This window comes from Podarcis cretensis (assembly GCF_951804945.1).
Source record: "Podarcis cretensis genome assembly, chromosome: 2".
NCBI classification, from domain to species: Eukaryota; Metazoa; Chordata; class Lepidosauria; order Squamata; family Lacertidae; genus Podarcis; species Podarcis cretensis.
In genome coordinates, this window is record NC_137171.1 from 63,009,297 (window position 1) to 63,025,222 (window position 15,926).

The 15,926-nt window shown below is 41.8% G+C and overlaps 2 protein-coding genes across 2 annotated transcripts in view; one reads left to right on the forward strand and one right to left on the reverse strand.

Annotated features, from left to right (window-relative positions):
* The window catches only part of HMGXB3 (HMG-box containing 3), a 32,389-nt gene extending 28,742 nt beyond the window's left edge, over positions 1–3,647 (forward strand). The window contains exons 19-20 of the mRNA XM_079968186.1: positions 232–441; positions 1,764–3,647. Of these exons, the coding sequence (XP_079824312.1) occupies positions 232–441; positions 1,764–2,231 (678 nt within the window). The 3' untranslated portion in view covers positions 2,232–3,647. The remainder of the gene's footprint in view (positions 1–231; positions 442–1,763) is intronic.
* Positions 3,648–4,698: 1,051 nt separating this feature from the next.
* CSF1R (colony stimulating factor 1 receptor) overlaps positions 4,699–15,926 on the reverse strand; it is a 34,515-nt gene continuing 23,287 nt past the window's right edge. Inside the window, exons 15-21 of the mRNA XM_079968208.1 lie at positions 14,968–15,050; positions 13,708–13,820; positions 11,332–11,454; positions 10,906–11,017; positions 9,899–9,998; positions 8,718–8,823; positions 4,699–7,263 (exon numbers count right to left, since the gene is read on the reverse strand). Coding sequence (XP_079824334.1) covers positions 7,129–7,263; positions 8,718–8,823; positions 9,899–9,998; positions 10,906–11,017; positions 11,332–11,454; positions 13,708–13,820; positions 14,968–15,050 — 772 coding nt within the window. The 3' untranslated portion in view covers positions 4,699–7,128. The remainder of the gene's footprint in view (positions 7,264–8,717; positions 8,824–9,898; positions 9,999–10,905; positions 11,018–11,331; positions 11,455–13,707; positions 13,821–14,967; positions 15,051–15,926) is intronic.

The following is a 15,926-nucleotide window of genomic DNA, read 5'->3' on the forward strand; positions in this document are numbered from 1 at the left end:
TGGATCAGGGAATATGCTCTGGATCATGGTGTTAGGACAGTCCATGCTCTTTTCTTGACTGTCACCCTAGAGAGAAACTTAGAATCTTCCTCTATAGAATTCAAGTTGTTCATTTGAAGAGAGGCTTAAGTTATCAGGGCAGCATTTGAGAAGTTTAGGGTGGAGCCTGAGACGTGCTTCCTTATCTTCCAGTGTGTTGCACCAGATCAGTTACACTTTTTATCTCCCCAGGTTGTGTGTGGCTCAAAATACATTGTGAGGGGAGAAAGCCCCCGGGACCACGTGGACCTCCTGGCCTCTTCACGCCACTGGCCACCAGTCTATGTAGTAGACTTGGCCTCCTCTGTGGCACTGTGTGCAGATATCTGCTATCCTGACTTGACTGCTCAGATGTGGGGGAGGAACCAGGGCTGCTTCTCTGACCCCATGGAGCCATTAAAGGTTAGTTGCCTTGCATCAGTGCACTGTTTTCAAAGCTAGTGCATCATCAAGGGCAAGCTTGTCTTCTTAGGGGGTGCCTTTAAGAGGAGGTGCTAAGGTGGTGGGGACTCTGAATTGTCAGGGGTTGTTTTTCAGATAACATGAGCTACAACAGCTTCCTAAGGCATATGCTGGGCTATCTTTCTGATATTATTTTGCCTACTGTAACTTCATTAAGGTCTAATTTTGAGCAGTATAATTACAGTGGTGCCTCGCAAGACGAAAATAATCCATTCCGCGAGTCTCTTCGTCTAGCGGTTTTTTCGTCCTGCGAAGCATCCCTATTAGGGCTTAGCGGATTAGCGCTATTGGCGGCTTAGCGGCTATTAGCGGCTTAGAAAAAGGGGGGGGGAGGGAAAAAACTCGCAGGAACTCGCAAGACGTTTTCGCCTTGCAAAGCAAGCCCATAGGGAAATTCGTCTTGCGAAGCGCCTCGAAAAACGGAAAACCCTTTCGTCTAGCGGGTTTTTCGTCTTGCAAGGCATTCGTCTTGCGGGGCACCACTGTACTCTGATCAGACAGTATGGGTGTTAAACTTCTACAGTTGAGTTACCTCTGTAGTCTTCTTCTGCCTTCCTTTTTAGCTCCTGTTCCCCTTTGTCCAACTCAGTGTTTGTCGGCTTAAGCAACACATTTCAATGGGAAATGGGTCTCTGTGTTACGTGTTTTTAGAATTCATTTGTTTTTAGTTAGGCAATGAATAGAAGGCCATGCAAATTGGTAAGAATGAGAAAGACAGCCCAATATGTGTTAAACTTCTTTTAACATTGCTATAACCTGGGAATCTTGTGGTGAAGGACGGCTAAGGAATTCAGTAATAATAGCAGTAATATTTTTATCCTAATTGTTCATTGTAGGAAAATCGGCCCCAAACTGGTATTACTTCTCTAAGCAATAATTTTGGCCTTTTCTCTCCTTCCCCTCTTCCTCACTGATGGGGTTATATACATAAATATGAATACAAATGTATGTCCAATTTCAAATGCTTGGCATGGGTTTTTATTTATATCTTATTCCATAGCTTGATCCATACATTTGTCTTGCTGTGGAAATAGTCAACTATTATTCCTGCTGTACAGATGCAGAACTGAGCATGTTAAAGTGTATGATTTACTCAAAGAATCTTGGACTAATTAGAGGTTCAGATCTAGTTGCCCCTATCATACCATGCTGACTCTTCTTAAGATATTTCTCTTATTGCTTAGGCACTTATGAAGGAGGAAATTGCAAACATTATTCTGATACATGGAAGGTAACTCCCCCCCCCCTTTCTCTTTCATCAGTTTGTGTCTTGCCCAGAACTTCTTGACAGACACTACAATGTAGATATGACCAGTGCTGAACATTCCGTTCAGCATCCCGTCACCAAATCAGCGTCTCGACGAGTAGTTCACACCGGGACAGAGCAGAGCACTCAGGGGGACGCAACAGCTCAGTACCGTTCCCTCTCCATTTGCCGGGAACTGGGACCCTACGGTGCTATCATTACAGCCATCAATGACAGCAAAACCAATAACGTCCGTCAGAGGCCTATAACCTTTGACAACGCAACGCACTATTATCTTTATAATCGCCTGATGGATTTCCTCTCCAGCCGTGAGATTGTGAACAAGCAGATTCACGAGATTGTACAAAGCTGCCAGCCAGGTGAGGTGGTGATCCGGGATACTTTGTACCGCCTAGGTGTGGCCCAGATCAAGACGGAAATGGATGAAGATGAGCAGATCCAAGGGGAGGATGGTGTTGCATAATAACATGGTCTGAGGTGGTCATCTTAGCCATAGAAAAGAGAGCTAGGCTGCAGATACTCTGGGCAGCTGTCACTCAGATACGCCCCAGGCCTGAGCAGCTTTGACAGCTTATGCTGACCAAAGAGTTGTGTGCTTCCATTAAAATCTGGATTGGGTTTTTGATCTGCAGACCAGCTAGCTGAAAACAGGCAGGTTTCTCCTCCCCAGGAGCTACTTGAATCCCTAAGCCCGCTGGGATAGCGTGCTGAACGGGAGAAGACAAAGGGTTTCCAGTGGCCTGAAATTTGCAGAAATGGATTTGCAGAGGATCATCGAACCTGTTTTTCGAAGTGTGTATGTTGCTGGGTGTCGGGATCATAACAGGAGACGACAGGGAGCCGCAAGCTTGTGTGACTCTCCCAATATTATACCCTGAAGTGGGTGACCATAATAGATAAATGAGCATTTGGAGCCCCAGCTGCTACTTGGTTCCATTCTGAAAAGACTTGAACTTAGACTGACTTTCAGCACCAGTCAGTGTTTGAAGGGGTGAGAGCACATCTGCTCCTCTAACTCATTCTGGCTCTACCTGAGAAGCTTCTATGTTTGTTTAGTGGTTGAAATCCAGAGTGAGCTGAAGTTTTAATGGCTCCGTGCATTAAGGTAAGAGCTGTTCTGCCGTAGGTTATAATTATTCTGGCTAGCATAGTTATTATAAAGGTTCTTCAGGGATTTCTGTGTTTTGGATGAAGCATCTGGATCAGGAGAGGATTTTCAGGCACTTTACATCCATGGACTTGATAGAAGATTGTCTGTTGCTATTTCTAGTAACATTATTAAAGAGTATTTGTGCATTGGTAGTGGGATTCAGTGAACACAGCCCAACAAGAGATGCTTTTATTATTTCCCCAGCTGATACCTGTTAGGGAAGGTGTGCAACACTTACTGCCTGGGCTCTTTACAAACCACTATGTATGCTCCATTTCCAACATTTCCAAAACTGACTTGGGCGAATTTGATATGGTTATATTCACTCCAACACTTTGTCTTGAGGAGACCAGCATTCTTCCTCCTGTGTAATATGTTGAAATGTGGTGTGTCAACTCTTTGCATTATTACCCACTGATTCCCATTCACTTTTGCCCATCTATAAATCTGGAAAGTGAAAATGGATTTCCACTATAGCTGAAAGCAGGAAATTCTGGAACGTAGGGGAAGAGTTTCCACTGTTTTATTCAGATTTGTGGTGTGGTTTTTAAAACTTCCTTCCATGAAGGAGTCTAGTGTGTATTGTGCTGTAAAACAAACCACCACCATAATGAATTTTCAAGCAAAGCTTGTGATTTGCTGTTAAAAATGCTAATTTATGAATGACACTTTTACAGTCAGTGAAAACTTTAATAAATTATCTCTTCCAGTGTTTGGAGGGTGAAACTATTTAGCCTACTGTGGAATTTGTTGTATGGCACCCTAAGGCTGTTGAAAGTGACTTGAAATACTGCTCCAAAGTTTGAGATCATAGTTACCCAAGATGTGGAAGGGAAAGGTTTTGTGAGGTCTGTATCATGTTAAGATTAATTTCAAACACCTGTTGAAACTGAGTATTGAGATGTGTAGAACATTGCAGAAGCTACATAATGATGCTTTATCAACTTAGTTATGGGTGGCTAAAGCCTTGGGGTGGGGCATAGGTTATCAGGGGAAAACACATGTATTATTACTATTTCATTTATCCTCCACCTTGCCTACAAGCAACTCAAGGTGGCATGGATGGTTGTTTTGCCATGCACATTTTATTTTCACAACAACTCTTAAGAGGTAGGCTAGGATGAATGAGTGGCTGGCTCAAGGTCACCCACGTGAGCTTCATAGCTGAGATGAAGTTTTTAAACTGGGTCATCGCAGTCCTGATCTGAAACTCTAGCTCTCAGGTTCCGACACGGCACCTGTGAGCACTAAGGCATTCAGAGACCTACCAGAGCACCAGAGGAATGTCTTTAATGACCTTCAGGGCAGATTTTCAGTGCTGACATAGTCCAAGTTTCTCTTCACTCTCCCCCATGTTGTCTGCTTCAGCCCTCCTACCATTTTGTAGCTGGGAGACTTGAAAAAGAAAGAGAGAGCAGTCTTCTTTGTAGCTGATGTCCAATAAGAAGAGAGAACAGTTTAATTGGACACCAGAGAGAAGAGAATAGAGTTCTAACTGGATGAGATCAGCAAGGGCACATGTTACCTAAAGCTTTAGGTAATGCTCAATTAGTGCAGAATCTCGTAGAATTGGGCATTTGTGTGCCTGCTTTGTCTTTAAACAAACCTGTACTTTACATGGTTCACAAGTAAGTACATGCTAAGGCATGGGGTTTTTTTGGAGTCTATCAGAACTATTCTCAAACTCAATTCATTATTTATTACACATTATTTAAAAATGCACTTATAGAAGAAATCGTATTGTCTCCTAGGAAAAAAGTAAACAACTAAAGAGTTCTAATTACTTTGCTTAATTGAATTGTTTTATTTTGAATGGCAGTTAAATGTGAACATACTGATTTATGTACTTGGAAGAATGGTTTCATTTGGAAACTCAACACATAGCAGTTAACTATTTAAATGTGCTCTTGCAGTGGTAGTTTGTGCTGGAAAACTGTCTGGCTAGTTCTTATCCAGTAAGAGAGATGCTCCTTTTTCATTTACACAAGGCTTCAAAGATAGCTGCTTAGCAAAGCTAGTAACCTTTACATAAAACTCAAATCAGTGGCTTGCAAAATATTATGAAAACCATTATGAAGCTTCTCTTTTCTAGTTTTGGTTTTTAAAACTGCAGTGTATTTTAAAAGAACAAATAATACATAAAACAGTTGTCATGACAATTTGTGCAAGCAGTACAAATTCACATTTGCTACAGTTGACTTAGTTGAGAATGTGAGTTAGATACTTCAAATGAGACTGCCCATCTATTCTGCAGCAGGTTAACAATATTTTTTTTTTTCATATTTCAGAAAAAATATCAAACGTCAGTAGTCTTAACATAAAATTGCCTGAGATTTGCTTACCCGTTTGTAACCCAAAAACTAATACATTGCAACAATTTATTTTAGCACATTAATGCCACCCTGCAGTGTAAAACGCCCAGGGCAGCTTACATATTAACAAATATGCAATAAAATCTCAGTGTTATAAACTAACAGCAACAATGCCAAAGAGAGATGAAATCCAGAAAAATAAAACAATTGATTACAACCAGTCAAGCTGAGTGTTTGCCTCAATAAACGTTACTTTCTATTGCTGCAATGCCCTTTATATATATGATGTTAGAAACTCAAAGTTTTAGATGCAAAAATTTGAGAGCTCTAATTTTGCTTTGTTTTCTATTTTCTCTAATTTTACTAATATTGTTTGTCCCTAAGGACAAAGCCTCCAGCAGTGGTGATTTGTGTTAGCTGTAGTAAATGTAGGGACTTCATGAGCTACTGGTATGTTCCAGTCACTAATAAAACCCAGTCTTTCCTAAAGGAGAACATTTCACAATTTTTTAACTCTCGCATTAAAATCAGTGGGACTTTAGGTACTATTCTAGGTCATTTCCTGTCTTGTTGATCTGTTGCATGCCAAGCCATTCACATTGTTTCTATTATTTCAATGCTTGCTATCACAGATTTAATAACTTGCTTTCTAATTATTCTAATTGTTACAAATTATTCCTAATGTAGTACATTCCCTTGCTTATTGCTCCTTTTGGCTTCTTGTTTCATTTGAATTGCCAAGTAAGAATGAATTAAGCCTTGTGAGTTTTCTCTCCATTAACCAAAAATTGGCAAATAAAAATTACCAGTTTCTAAAAACTATAAAAACTGGTTAAGCAATCAAACATTCAGCTACAATGATGGCTGCAATTATCTCTGGGTCCAATATTAAACAATATTGACTAAGGCTTGGCCAAAATACCCTCCCTTTTTTGTGACACTAAATTTTCACATATTTTGTGGCACTAAATTTTCACATATTTTGTGGCACTATATTTTCACATATTGATGTCTCCAAAACAAAAAGCAGTCATTTAAATCAGTTGAGCAAGAGAGGTTGCAATCCTGTATCGACTTACCCGGGAGTAAGCCCCATGGAACTTGATTACAGCTGCATAGACATGTATAGAACTGCACTGTAAGTCACTCATTAGTAATGTGTTTTAAATCTAAAGCTTTGCTAATAGATTGGCTATACTACTAAAAATCACAGTTTAATCCCAAGTGAGAGAAAGAGTTGCTGTTACTTTCTTGTTTGAAGTTCTTATCCGTGGAGAAATAGAGAGAAACTTTCTTCCAGCTGAGGTCATTTCCCCTCTTGAGATGTGACTTCACAGATGGGGAATGGTTATGATTCTTTTCCCACCCTGACCATTGCAAAATCCCTGAGCCAGAGTCAAATTGGATAGGATCTGTCCATTTCCTTTTGACTAATCTTATCAAGGTGGTATTCCTTCCCAGGAAGAAGTCAAGATAGGGAAAGGAGTCCATTCTAAACTTATATACTGATGGATGAGCAGTGGAAGGTACACGAGATATAGAAAACTTTGTTTTAAAGTCCACATTCCCCACTCTCACTCTTACAAGCACGCTTATATGAAGACTGTTGCTTAGTAGGCTATAGCAATCTGCTGACTTTATACGATGATTCTGCCCAAGATTCCTGCATGCTCTAAGCTAAGCTCGATAAAAATTGGAAACCAGTTACAAGTAGGGGGGGGGGAGGGGAGAGATGTGTAATGCTTCGTGTCTTGAAGTCTGCTGCCAGTGCAGTGAAAGGCTACAGCCCACCAGTTACATCTGGCTTTCTGGTATGAAATGCTCCCAGAGGAATAGCTGTGTGAGAACTACACTTCAGTTGAAATCGAACCAAGAAGTAGGGTGCAGTTGTATACCCTTTAACAGAACTGGTAATTGTTGCTGTTCAGAAGGGGTTGGATGCTCTCTCCAGTGTCACAAGATTCATCTTCACAATAGCTGGAAGGCTCACATCCGCTGTCTTCTTCTGTGCTGGCTGGTAAGTTGGTGTAACCCTTCATAGCAAGGGGGGAAAAAACCCACAAACTTTAGTGCCTGGAGTATATAATCTGAAGAGAAAGCCTTCTTAACAATTGCATTCAGGGAAATACAGCATTTAAAATAAATAAAAGAGAAGCTCCTAAACAATTTGATGCCTCTTGATCCCTCTTCAGCCATTTGGAAAGCCTGTTAACAACTGAGGTGGTAAGGAGGTGAGTGTGCTAGGCTCTACCTCCCTGTCACTGTGCCAGTCACCTTAAGACTCATGGAGGGTAACCTTGTGGAGCAGGGAGCCTTCTGGGCCCCATGCATTTTACTCTGGGAAATCAGGCTTTAAAAATGTGTGGGAAGCCCTCCATGAAGGAAGGACCGCCCCCCCCCTTCACCAAGTTGCCGTCCATGTCTTGGAAGGTGACTGCAATGGTCACTGGGAGACAGCTGCTTTCTACAGCTTCTCATGTATTATCATGGTTTCCAAACACCTGAACACGGCATTAATCTCTTTTTTATTTTGCCAGCGACAAGTGCCATTTTAGTGTATGTTCAGCAATGTGGGAACTCTGCTACGGAGCTGGGGAACCACTCTCACAGACCTGATTAGACCTGGCAGACTTCTGAGGTTGGCGTGGCCACTTTTCCTGGATTTGCAGGAAACTTCCCCAACCCCCCGAGCAAGCCGCAAGTGAAAGGGAGAAACTTCCTTTGCAGCAGTGGCCTGAAGTTTCAGTCCCCTGACATAAGATGTAAAGGGACTCACAAATGGGTGGCCCTGCCCACCTGGCAGAGTCACTCAGAGGGGGTTGGGCCACTTCTTCTGGATGTGGTCTGCTGGCTGCATCCTATTCCCCACCCCTGTTCTGCTATTTGATGACAGTCTTGACATCCTGCTGGGATAGCTCAGTCGGCAGAGCATGAGACTTTTAATCTCAGGCTTGTGGGTTTAAGCCCCATGTTGGGCAAAAGATTCCCGCATTGCAGAGGATTGGATTAGATTACCCATGTGGTCCCAACTCTATGATTCTATGACTGTGTAGGATAGCTAGATCAGAGATGAGTAGCTTGCAGCTCTCCAGATGTTGCTGGACTCCAATATGACCAATGCTCAGGGATACTGGGAGTGGTAGTCCAGCAATTAATGGAGGACCACAAGATCCTTATCCCTGACCAATTAGGTCAACTGGTTAAATCTAATCTGGGTGGGAATTGGATTATATACTGTGGCCAGTGTAATTTATATAGTTCAGTCTATGCCTTGAGGGGAAGGGGGGGAGGGGTAACAAACTTTCTGCAAATAATGAAGTAGTATGAAAAATCCCAGAATATTTTTAGGGTGCTGCAGTTTCTACCCGACATAATACAAATGCATTTATGTGAAAATATAAGGAAAGACACAGTTACTAATAAAACAGATCATTCAGGTATGAACTACCTTCACCTTGCTTTTTTACTAGTAATTTTAGCATCTCACCTGTTCCTTACTGGTATCCAGTTGCTTCTGAAGGAAAGTGGAAATCTGACTGAAGGTCGGCCGCTGAGTGGGCTCCATGTTCCAGCATGCAGTCATGATGTTGTACCTGGATTGGAGGGGGGGAGGAGTCTGCATATTACACATTCAGCAGCAACTTCTGGTATTCTGTGTAAAAGCAACTGAAATAATTACAAGTCTGTGATCATTCCCAAGGGCTAAATGCAGATCCTATAATGATGCCCGACTTGGTGACAACAGAATAAATGTTGTAAGGAGGGAGCTGCTGCCCAAGATAGGAAAAGAGGTATTAAGGAAACACCTAACTACTTTAAATGACTTCAAATCTCCAGGGCCTAATGACCTGCATACAAGGGTACTAAAGGAGTTTGCAGATATAATTTCAGAGCCTTTATCTATTATCTTTGAGAATTCTTGGAGAACAGGTGAGGTCCCTACAGATTGGAGGTAGGCAAATGTCCCCATCTTCAAAGGGGGGGGGGAGGAAGCCCCAAGTAACTACTGACCGGTGAGCCGGACATCAATACCAGAGAACAAATAATTCAACTGTTGGTCTGTGAGCATTTAGAAAAGGATGCTGTGATTAACAAGCTTAATATGAGTCAACAGTGTGATGTAGCAGCAAAAAAAGCTAATGCTATTCTAGGATTCAACAACAGAAGTATATTGTTCAGATCAAGGGAAGTAATAATACCACTCTATTCTGCCTCGGGCAGACCACACCTGGAATACTGTGCCCAGTTCTGGGCACCACAATTTAAGAAGGATGTTGACAAGCTGGAATGTGTGCAGAGAATGGCAACCAACCTAATCAAGGCTCTGGAAACTAAGCCTTTAGAGAAGCGCTTGAAGGAGCCCTGCCCACATGGTTGGGTAACTTCTGACATTCTGCCATGCATGCAGTCCAGTCACAGGTAAGCAGTTCTCATGTGGCTAGAACAATGTTTGTTACTAAAGTGCCTAAATCTTGGCCTGTCACCGAACACAACTTTGTGAGCTCTGAAATGCATCTGAAACACCTTGGTGGAATTACAGCAGCAACATGCAGTATGCTCATCACAGAAAATGTCAGCGACACTCTGGAACGAACTTCCGTTGCTTCCTTGTAATGCTTGTGTGTGTCGCCCAGTTACAGTGGAGATTTCTGAAATCCGTTTACTTACATATCCTCTGGTGCAAACTCAGGTCTGCCCATATGGTATCCTTGCTTTACCAGGCTGTAAAACTTGCTGTTCACTTTCATGCCAGGATAAGGGCTCCTGCCTATAGTGATAAGAAGAAGCACAACACTCTACGGTCACCATGCTGTGCTCATGTTGCTTTCCTACAGGACTGGCTCCTGCTTCTTAGGTCAATATCTAAGAGGCTGAAGGCAATGCTACGTGAACTCCCTAACTGTGTGGGAGCACTGAAGCAATGGCTGGTGAATAGGGAGGAAAAGTCGGGGGAGTAGGTGTGTAACTCTAGAGGCCTTTGGGTTATCGAAGCCATTTTGGTAAAGGTAAAGGGACCCCTGACCATTAGGTCCAGTCGTGACCGACTCTGGGGTTGCGGCGCTCATCTCGTTTTATTGGCCAAGGAAGCCGGTGTACAGCTTCCGGGTCATGTGGCCAGCATGACTAAGCCGCTTCTGGTGAACCAGAGCAGTGCACAGAAACACCGTTTACCTTCCTGCTGGAGTGGTATCTATTTATCTACTTGCACTTTGACGTGCTTTCAAACTGCTAGGTTGGCAGGAAGCAATGGCTGGTGAATAGGGAGGAAAAGTTGGGGGAGTAGGTGTGTAACTCTAGAGGCCTTTGGGTTATCGAAGTGATTTTAGTACTCTGCTGCAAAATTCAGAAGTACTGTAGCATGTAGTGCCTCTGACTAGGACAGACCCTACATCAAGTGAAAGCCAAGATGGTGGCATTGGCTCTCTATGGATCTGGGCCCTGTTAAGTACCTGAGGTCATCCCCCAATTTCTGGTGCCAGCCAAACTTTTAAGTAGTCTAGTATGACCTTTCTCCAAAGGCCTGAGGTTTCTTATGGCAATGTATGGCGTTGAAGAATCAGCGCTACAGTCAGTAGTGACCCAATTTTCAAATTATGCTTTCTCCCAAGCCCCATTTATGATCTAAAGCCTTTCCATATAGAAAATTGGGGACGGAGAAACACATCATTGCCTACCTAGGGAGAATATCTCCCAGAGAAGGATGCCGTAAGACCACACATCGCTCTGTACTGTGTAGACGCATTCAAAGATGCTCTCGGGTGCCATCCACTTCACTGGCAGGCGAGCCTGGAATTAAAAAAATATTTTATTTACAGAGGAAACAGCCTGTGATATACAGATCTTTTGCCACTGCTTTCCACCAGATTTTGCTCAGTAGCCTCTGCCAGAATTTACATGCAGCAGCACTTGTCCCGCTGACAAAGAACACACACATACTCAAAAATTTCCCATGTTTGTGACCCCAACGTTTCCAGGTGAGGGCGGAAGAGATCAGTGTTCAAAACCCCAGAAAGCTACTGTCAGCAATAGAGGAATCAATGGTCTGACTGTAAATCAGTTTCCTGTGTACCCAGTGCACATTTGCCATCCCCGTTACTTACATTGCCTTTAACAACATAGTTGGCATCATTCATGATGTCTCTGGCCAGGCCAAAGTCGCAGATCTTGGCCACTCGTCCATCAGCCACTAGCACATTTCTTGCTGCCAAATCTCTGTGGATGCACTATATTAAACAGATAGCAAGGGTGAGAAATGGCCTATCAGTTTTTCTTGATCTTCCTGACTTATTTCAACATACGGCCATAGAGAAATACAGGTTGAGCATGATGGACTCAACCCAATTTGTGCTTGTGCCTGTTCCTCCTGGTGACCTGCAGCACGATGCAGACATCCGGGCTGGATTAGTGAGACTAGAGGCTACAGTTGCTTTCACGTCCTCCAGATGTTTTGATCTACAACTTCCATAAGCTCCAGCCAGCACAATCAACAGCCAGGGCTGATGGGAGCTGTTGCCAAAAACATCTTAAGGCTTGGAGACAGGTGGGTTAGAGTATTTGTTTTGGCTTTCTTATTCTCACTCCACTGGTCCCCTATGGAACTCCCAGTAGTTAGTATGAGCTTCCAGCCATTGGTGATACAGGTAGGAAGACACTGTACTTTGGACACAGCATGTAAAAGATGGTTGTGAGACTGTGCTGCCACCTCCACAAAGAATAGAGCACATGACAAAACTAACCATTTCATTAAGCTACTACAGAAGTAGTCATGCCTGAATCAGCCTTGATAATCATTTGCATTGATTTAGGTTAAAACAGTCTTAGTGCTCAGGGCATCCAAGTAATTGGATAATTATAGCCCATGTTTCCCTTTCTTGTAATGTCAAGGTTAAACACTCCAACAGCATTAATTTTGTAATGGTTGTAAAACCTTTTCAACCTATAGAATGCCACATATGGAGTCTATAGCTCTTACACAATTTCCTTGCTGTACAAGCTTAAAAGGTAGGGAGGTACCCTTTTGTGGAAGCCTGTGTCTGTGGCACAGTACAATCTGTGCTGTGATGAGCAGCCAGTGAGATTGCACTCACTAATTATATTTATAACATGGTGGGTCAGAAGCCCCAACCGTCACTTTCAGTTCCTTATTCCTGGAATGGGTGGCATAAAGTACACCCTAAATCTTGTAAATCTATAGCTTTGGGCTCAAACCACTAAACAAATGTGAACATTCAGATAGAAAAATATGTTTAAAAATGGTAATACTTCAGCTGGTTGGAGAAGAGGGGACTGAACAAGCTGAAAAATAGAGTTCATGTTATTGTACAGCATCCATATGTATACACAGGTACAGATTGGGGTAAGAAGCACCAATTCCCTCCCCTAATTTCATGCAAGGGGCAAGGTGGGGAAATCAAAGGGGAAGGAGTGCCCCACTTGCCAGCATCTTTCCCTTCTGACAGATGACCCCCATGAGAAATCAGCCCTGGGCAGAGAAATGGTTCCTCACCATATAGGGAGATATACACATACACCTGGATTCCTTTCTATCAAAAGCCATAAGCATTTAAGGAGGACTGGATACTGTTAATTGCCTATATGGAAAAGTATTATAATCAAACAATCGGCTTAGCAGAATGGTAAGATTTCCAGCAGTGTAAGAAATAACCTAAGTTTACAAAAGTAGTTGTGATTGGGTGAACCAAGACGATGCAAGAAAAAGAGGAGATAAGAGGAACCATGGAAAGGGGATGGGAAGTCAGTTAAGGAATAATTCTTCACTATGTTAACAATGCCACTTCTTATTTACTTTAGGGACCCTCTTCTGTTAGCATTGTTTTAGTTTTAAGTTTTGTTTGATATGGAATTCATTAAAAAGGCAAAATAATAATAATATATTTAAGATGCTGTAATGGTAAATTTCTCCTGTACAAAAGCAGGTTCTTAATCTAAGAAACACTTCAGGCTACCTCACACATTTGAATGTTCCTCCATGTTCACAACAACCTTCCACACAGAAAACTAGCTGCTGGGGGAAAGGGAACTTAGCCTTCTCCCTGCCATACTAGTAAGTTGGTGTTTTTTTAGTCAGTGGGTGGGCGTTATATGGGATTTATTTTAATAGAGAAACATTCAATCATGTGAACCCCTACCAATGGTATGAAATGGTACAGCCTTGACACAGGCTTATCACCTCACTGAGAACTAAGCCTTAGTCTTTGGGGTGTTCTTTTGTTTCTTTCAGGCTTCAGCGCAATGCGTTCATTATTCAAGGGTAGCATGCAGGATATACTTATGTACAGAGCAGGGTGGGGTTCCAACTGCTGCACAAATGTAGAGTAAAAGTTGGGCCAAGGCCTTTTGTTTGGTATGCAAGTCAGTTTCCTGCATAGTAATGGAAAATGACGCCTTGGTTTCTGAATAACTGATCCTGAAAATATTTTCTAAAGAGAACTATGTTCAGGGGAGCGTGCACTCACGTTTTTGGAAGCAAGAAAAGCCATTCCTTGGGCCACCTGGTTGGAGAAATGCAGCAAGTCATACAGGTCGAGAGGATGGCCGTCCATGTCCTCTCCTGACACTGAGCTCCTCCCTGGAATGGGGAAAACTCATGGTAATCAACAAAGGGCAACTCTACGACAGGATGAAGTCAATGTTCAAGCTAACTGAACCATATCTCCAATATAGGGAGATGAATGAAGTCTAGAAATGAGAACAATAACACTGAACCGTGGTTAACAGTTAAGCATCTTGAGGAAGGAAAGAGCAGTCACTTGAATTTGAAACTTCCAGTGTACAATAAAGGTTGTAACACTTTCCTAAGATTTAAGTCCCACTGAACTCAGATGAGCTTGCTTTTGACTATGATTGAACTGGAAGTCTGCTAGTAGGAAGAGAATTAGTGGCCCAGTTCTATTTGTTCAATACAATTGGATTATATGTGCAAGCTGTTCCCAGTCCCTACAACTAATAGAACTGCTTTGTTCAGTACAAAATTTATGCACATGTCATTTATGATGCTAACCTGTGTAATAATGTATGTAGTTGTGGTTGCAGAATATACTGAAGTGGGAAATATGAATGGACTGAGCATTTGTTTGCATTTATTTTCCATGCAAGAGCTGCAATTCCTATTTTATACACATAGATGCGCTTAGTAATGCTGCTCATGTGATCTTTGTACATGGGAGCTGAGTTCCAGTTACAAAAAGCAATGTATCATTCTGTTAATTGGTGTTCAAATTCTGCATTTAGAATCGCAAATTTAATAAATAAAATTAGAATCTGCCCTTACAGGATTTCATGGTGATTAATGAAAAGCTGCATATCTAAAAATGTAGTTCCCCATAATAATTCACATTCTGGCTAATTTATTTGAATTTTGGCACAATATGTTGCTGTAAGGGTCGTGATCCTGAAAACTATGCACATTGAGGCAGCTGTAATAGTGGACAATCAAAGTCTAGTTTAGGATGCAATGAACACAGGGATAATACACAAATGTGCCAATGTTGGATGGTGTCAGCAGATATTTTTATACATCTCTCAGTCCAACCTGTAAGGGCTATTGTGAAAAGAAAGGAGATGCTACATTGAGCTCACTTCTGTTATTATTATTATTATTTTAATGTAATAAACAAACCATCATATAAAAATACTGGCAAAAACTGAAAACCTCAGCAGCAGGAACTACCTCCTCTGGAAATAATAATTGAAAGCATCATTCCTTGCTTATTTACCGTTGGGTAGCATAGAGCCTGATGCTGTTACTGGTTTCATTTCCAAATAACTGTCCAAACACTGGGTACCAATTCCACTGTCACTGCATCAATGGAAACAGAAAAAGAAAAAATTATTAACAATCTAATCTCTGCATCAAATCTAGCATCCTGAATAAGAGATCATGTTGATAATGGAGGAGCACTAAAGGTGCAAATCTGTAATTTTAAGTTCCAGTCCAATTGATGCTGACTATCATCATGAACTTAGCTTTAGATGCAGCATTAAAACTTTAAAGTCGTATAACAAACTGCCCCCCCAAATCTATTAAAAACTTCAAATAGCTTCTCAAACTCTATCAAATACTTTCTCAGTGTCCTTTAAAAAATGCTGTAGGGACTTCCTCGCATATTAACACATTGCTAATAATATTAAGTATGTCATTATTTGAAATGGTGTAAGTGTGTGAGGAATTTGTTTAGGGTGGGACAAAGCCCATGAATGTAAGCGAAAAATAAGAATGATTGGCAGGCATCCTGGCACGAGGCATCAATCCCTTTGTCTCTTTCCAAGAAACACTATATTTCTTGAGCTTATCTCAAGAAATATAAATGTGTGTTGTGGCATTTCAAGAAGGGAGAGCAGTCGTATGTGGGATGGAAGGTGCTGAAGAATGTGGGTACCAGCTCTTCCCATCTGTAAATAAAGCTCCTTCATGTCACAAAGCCCTTTTAAAGATAGAGTAGGCCATTCCATTGGACAGAAACATGTGAGGCCCTTGGCCATTTTGTCTGGTTCCTAGAATGAAGTGCTCAGATCATGTAGCCACTATCTCTCACACTATATGAAACATGAGCTAATTACCTTGTGTACAAATCCCAGTCATGAAAGCTTAGCAAAATTACTCTTGCTCTCATTGACTTCTCAGATGACGACTGTATTGTAAAGGTATGCTAGGTTGGAAATTTGCCCTAATTCT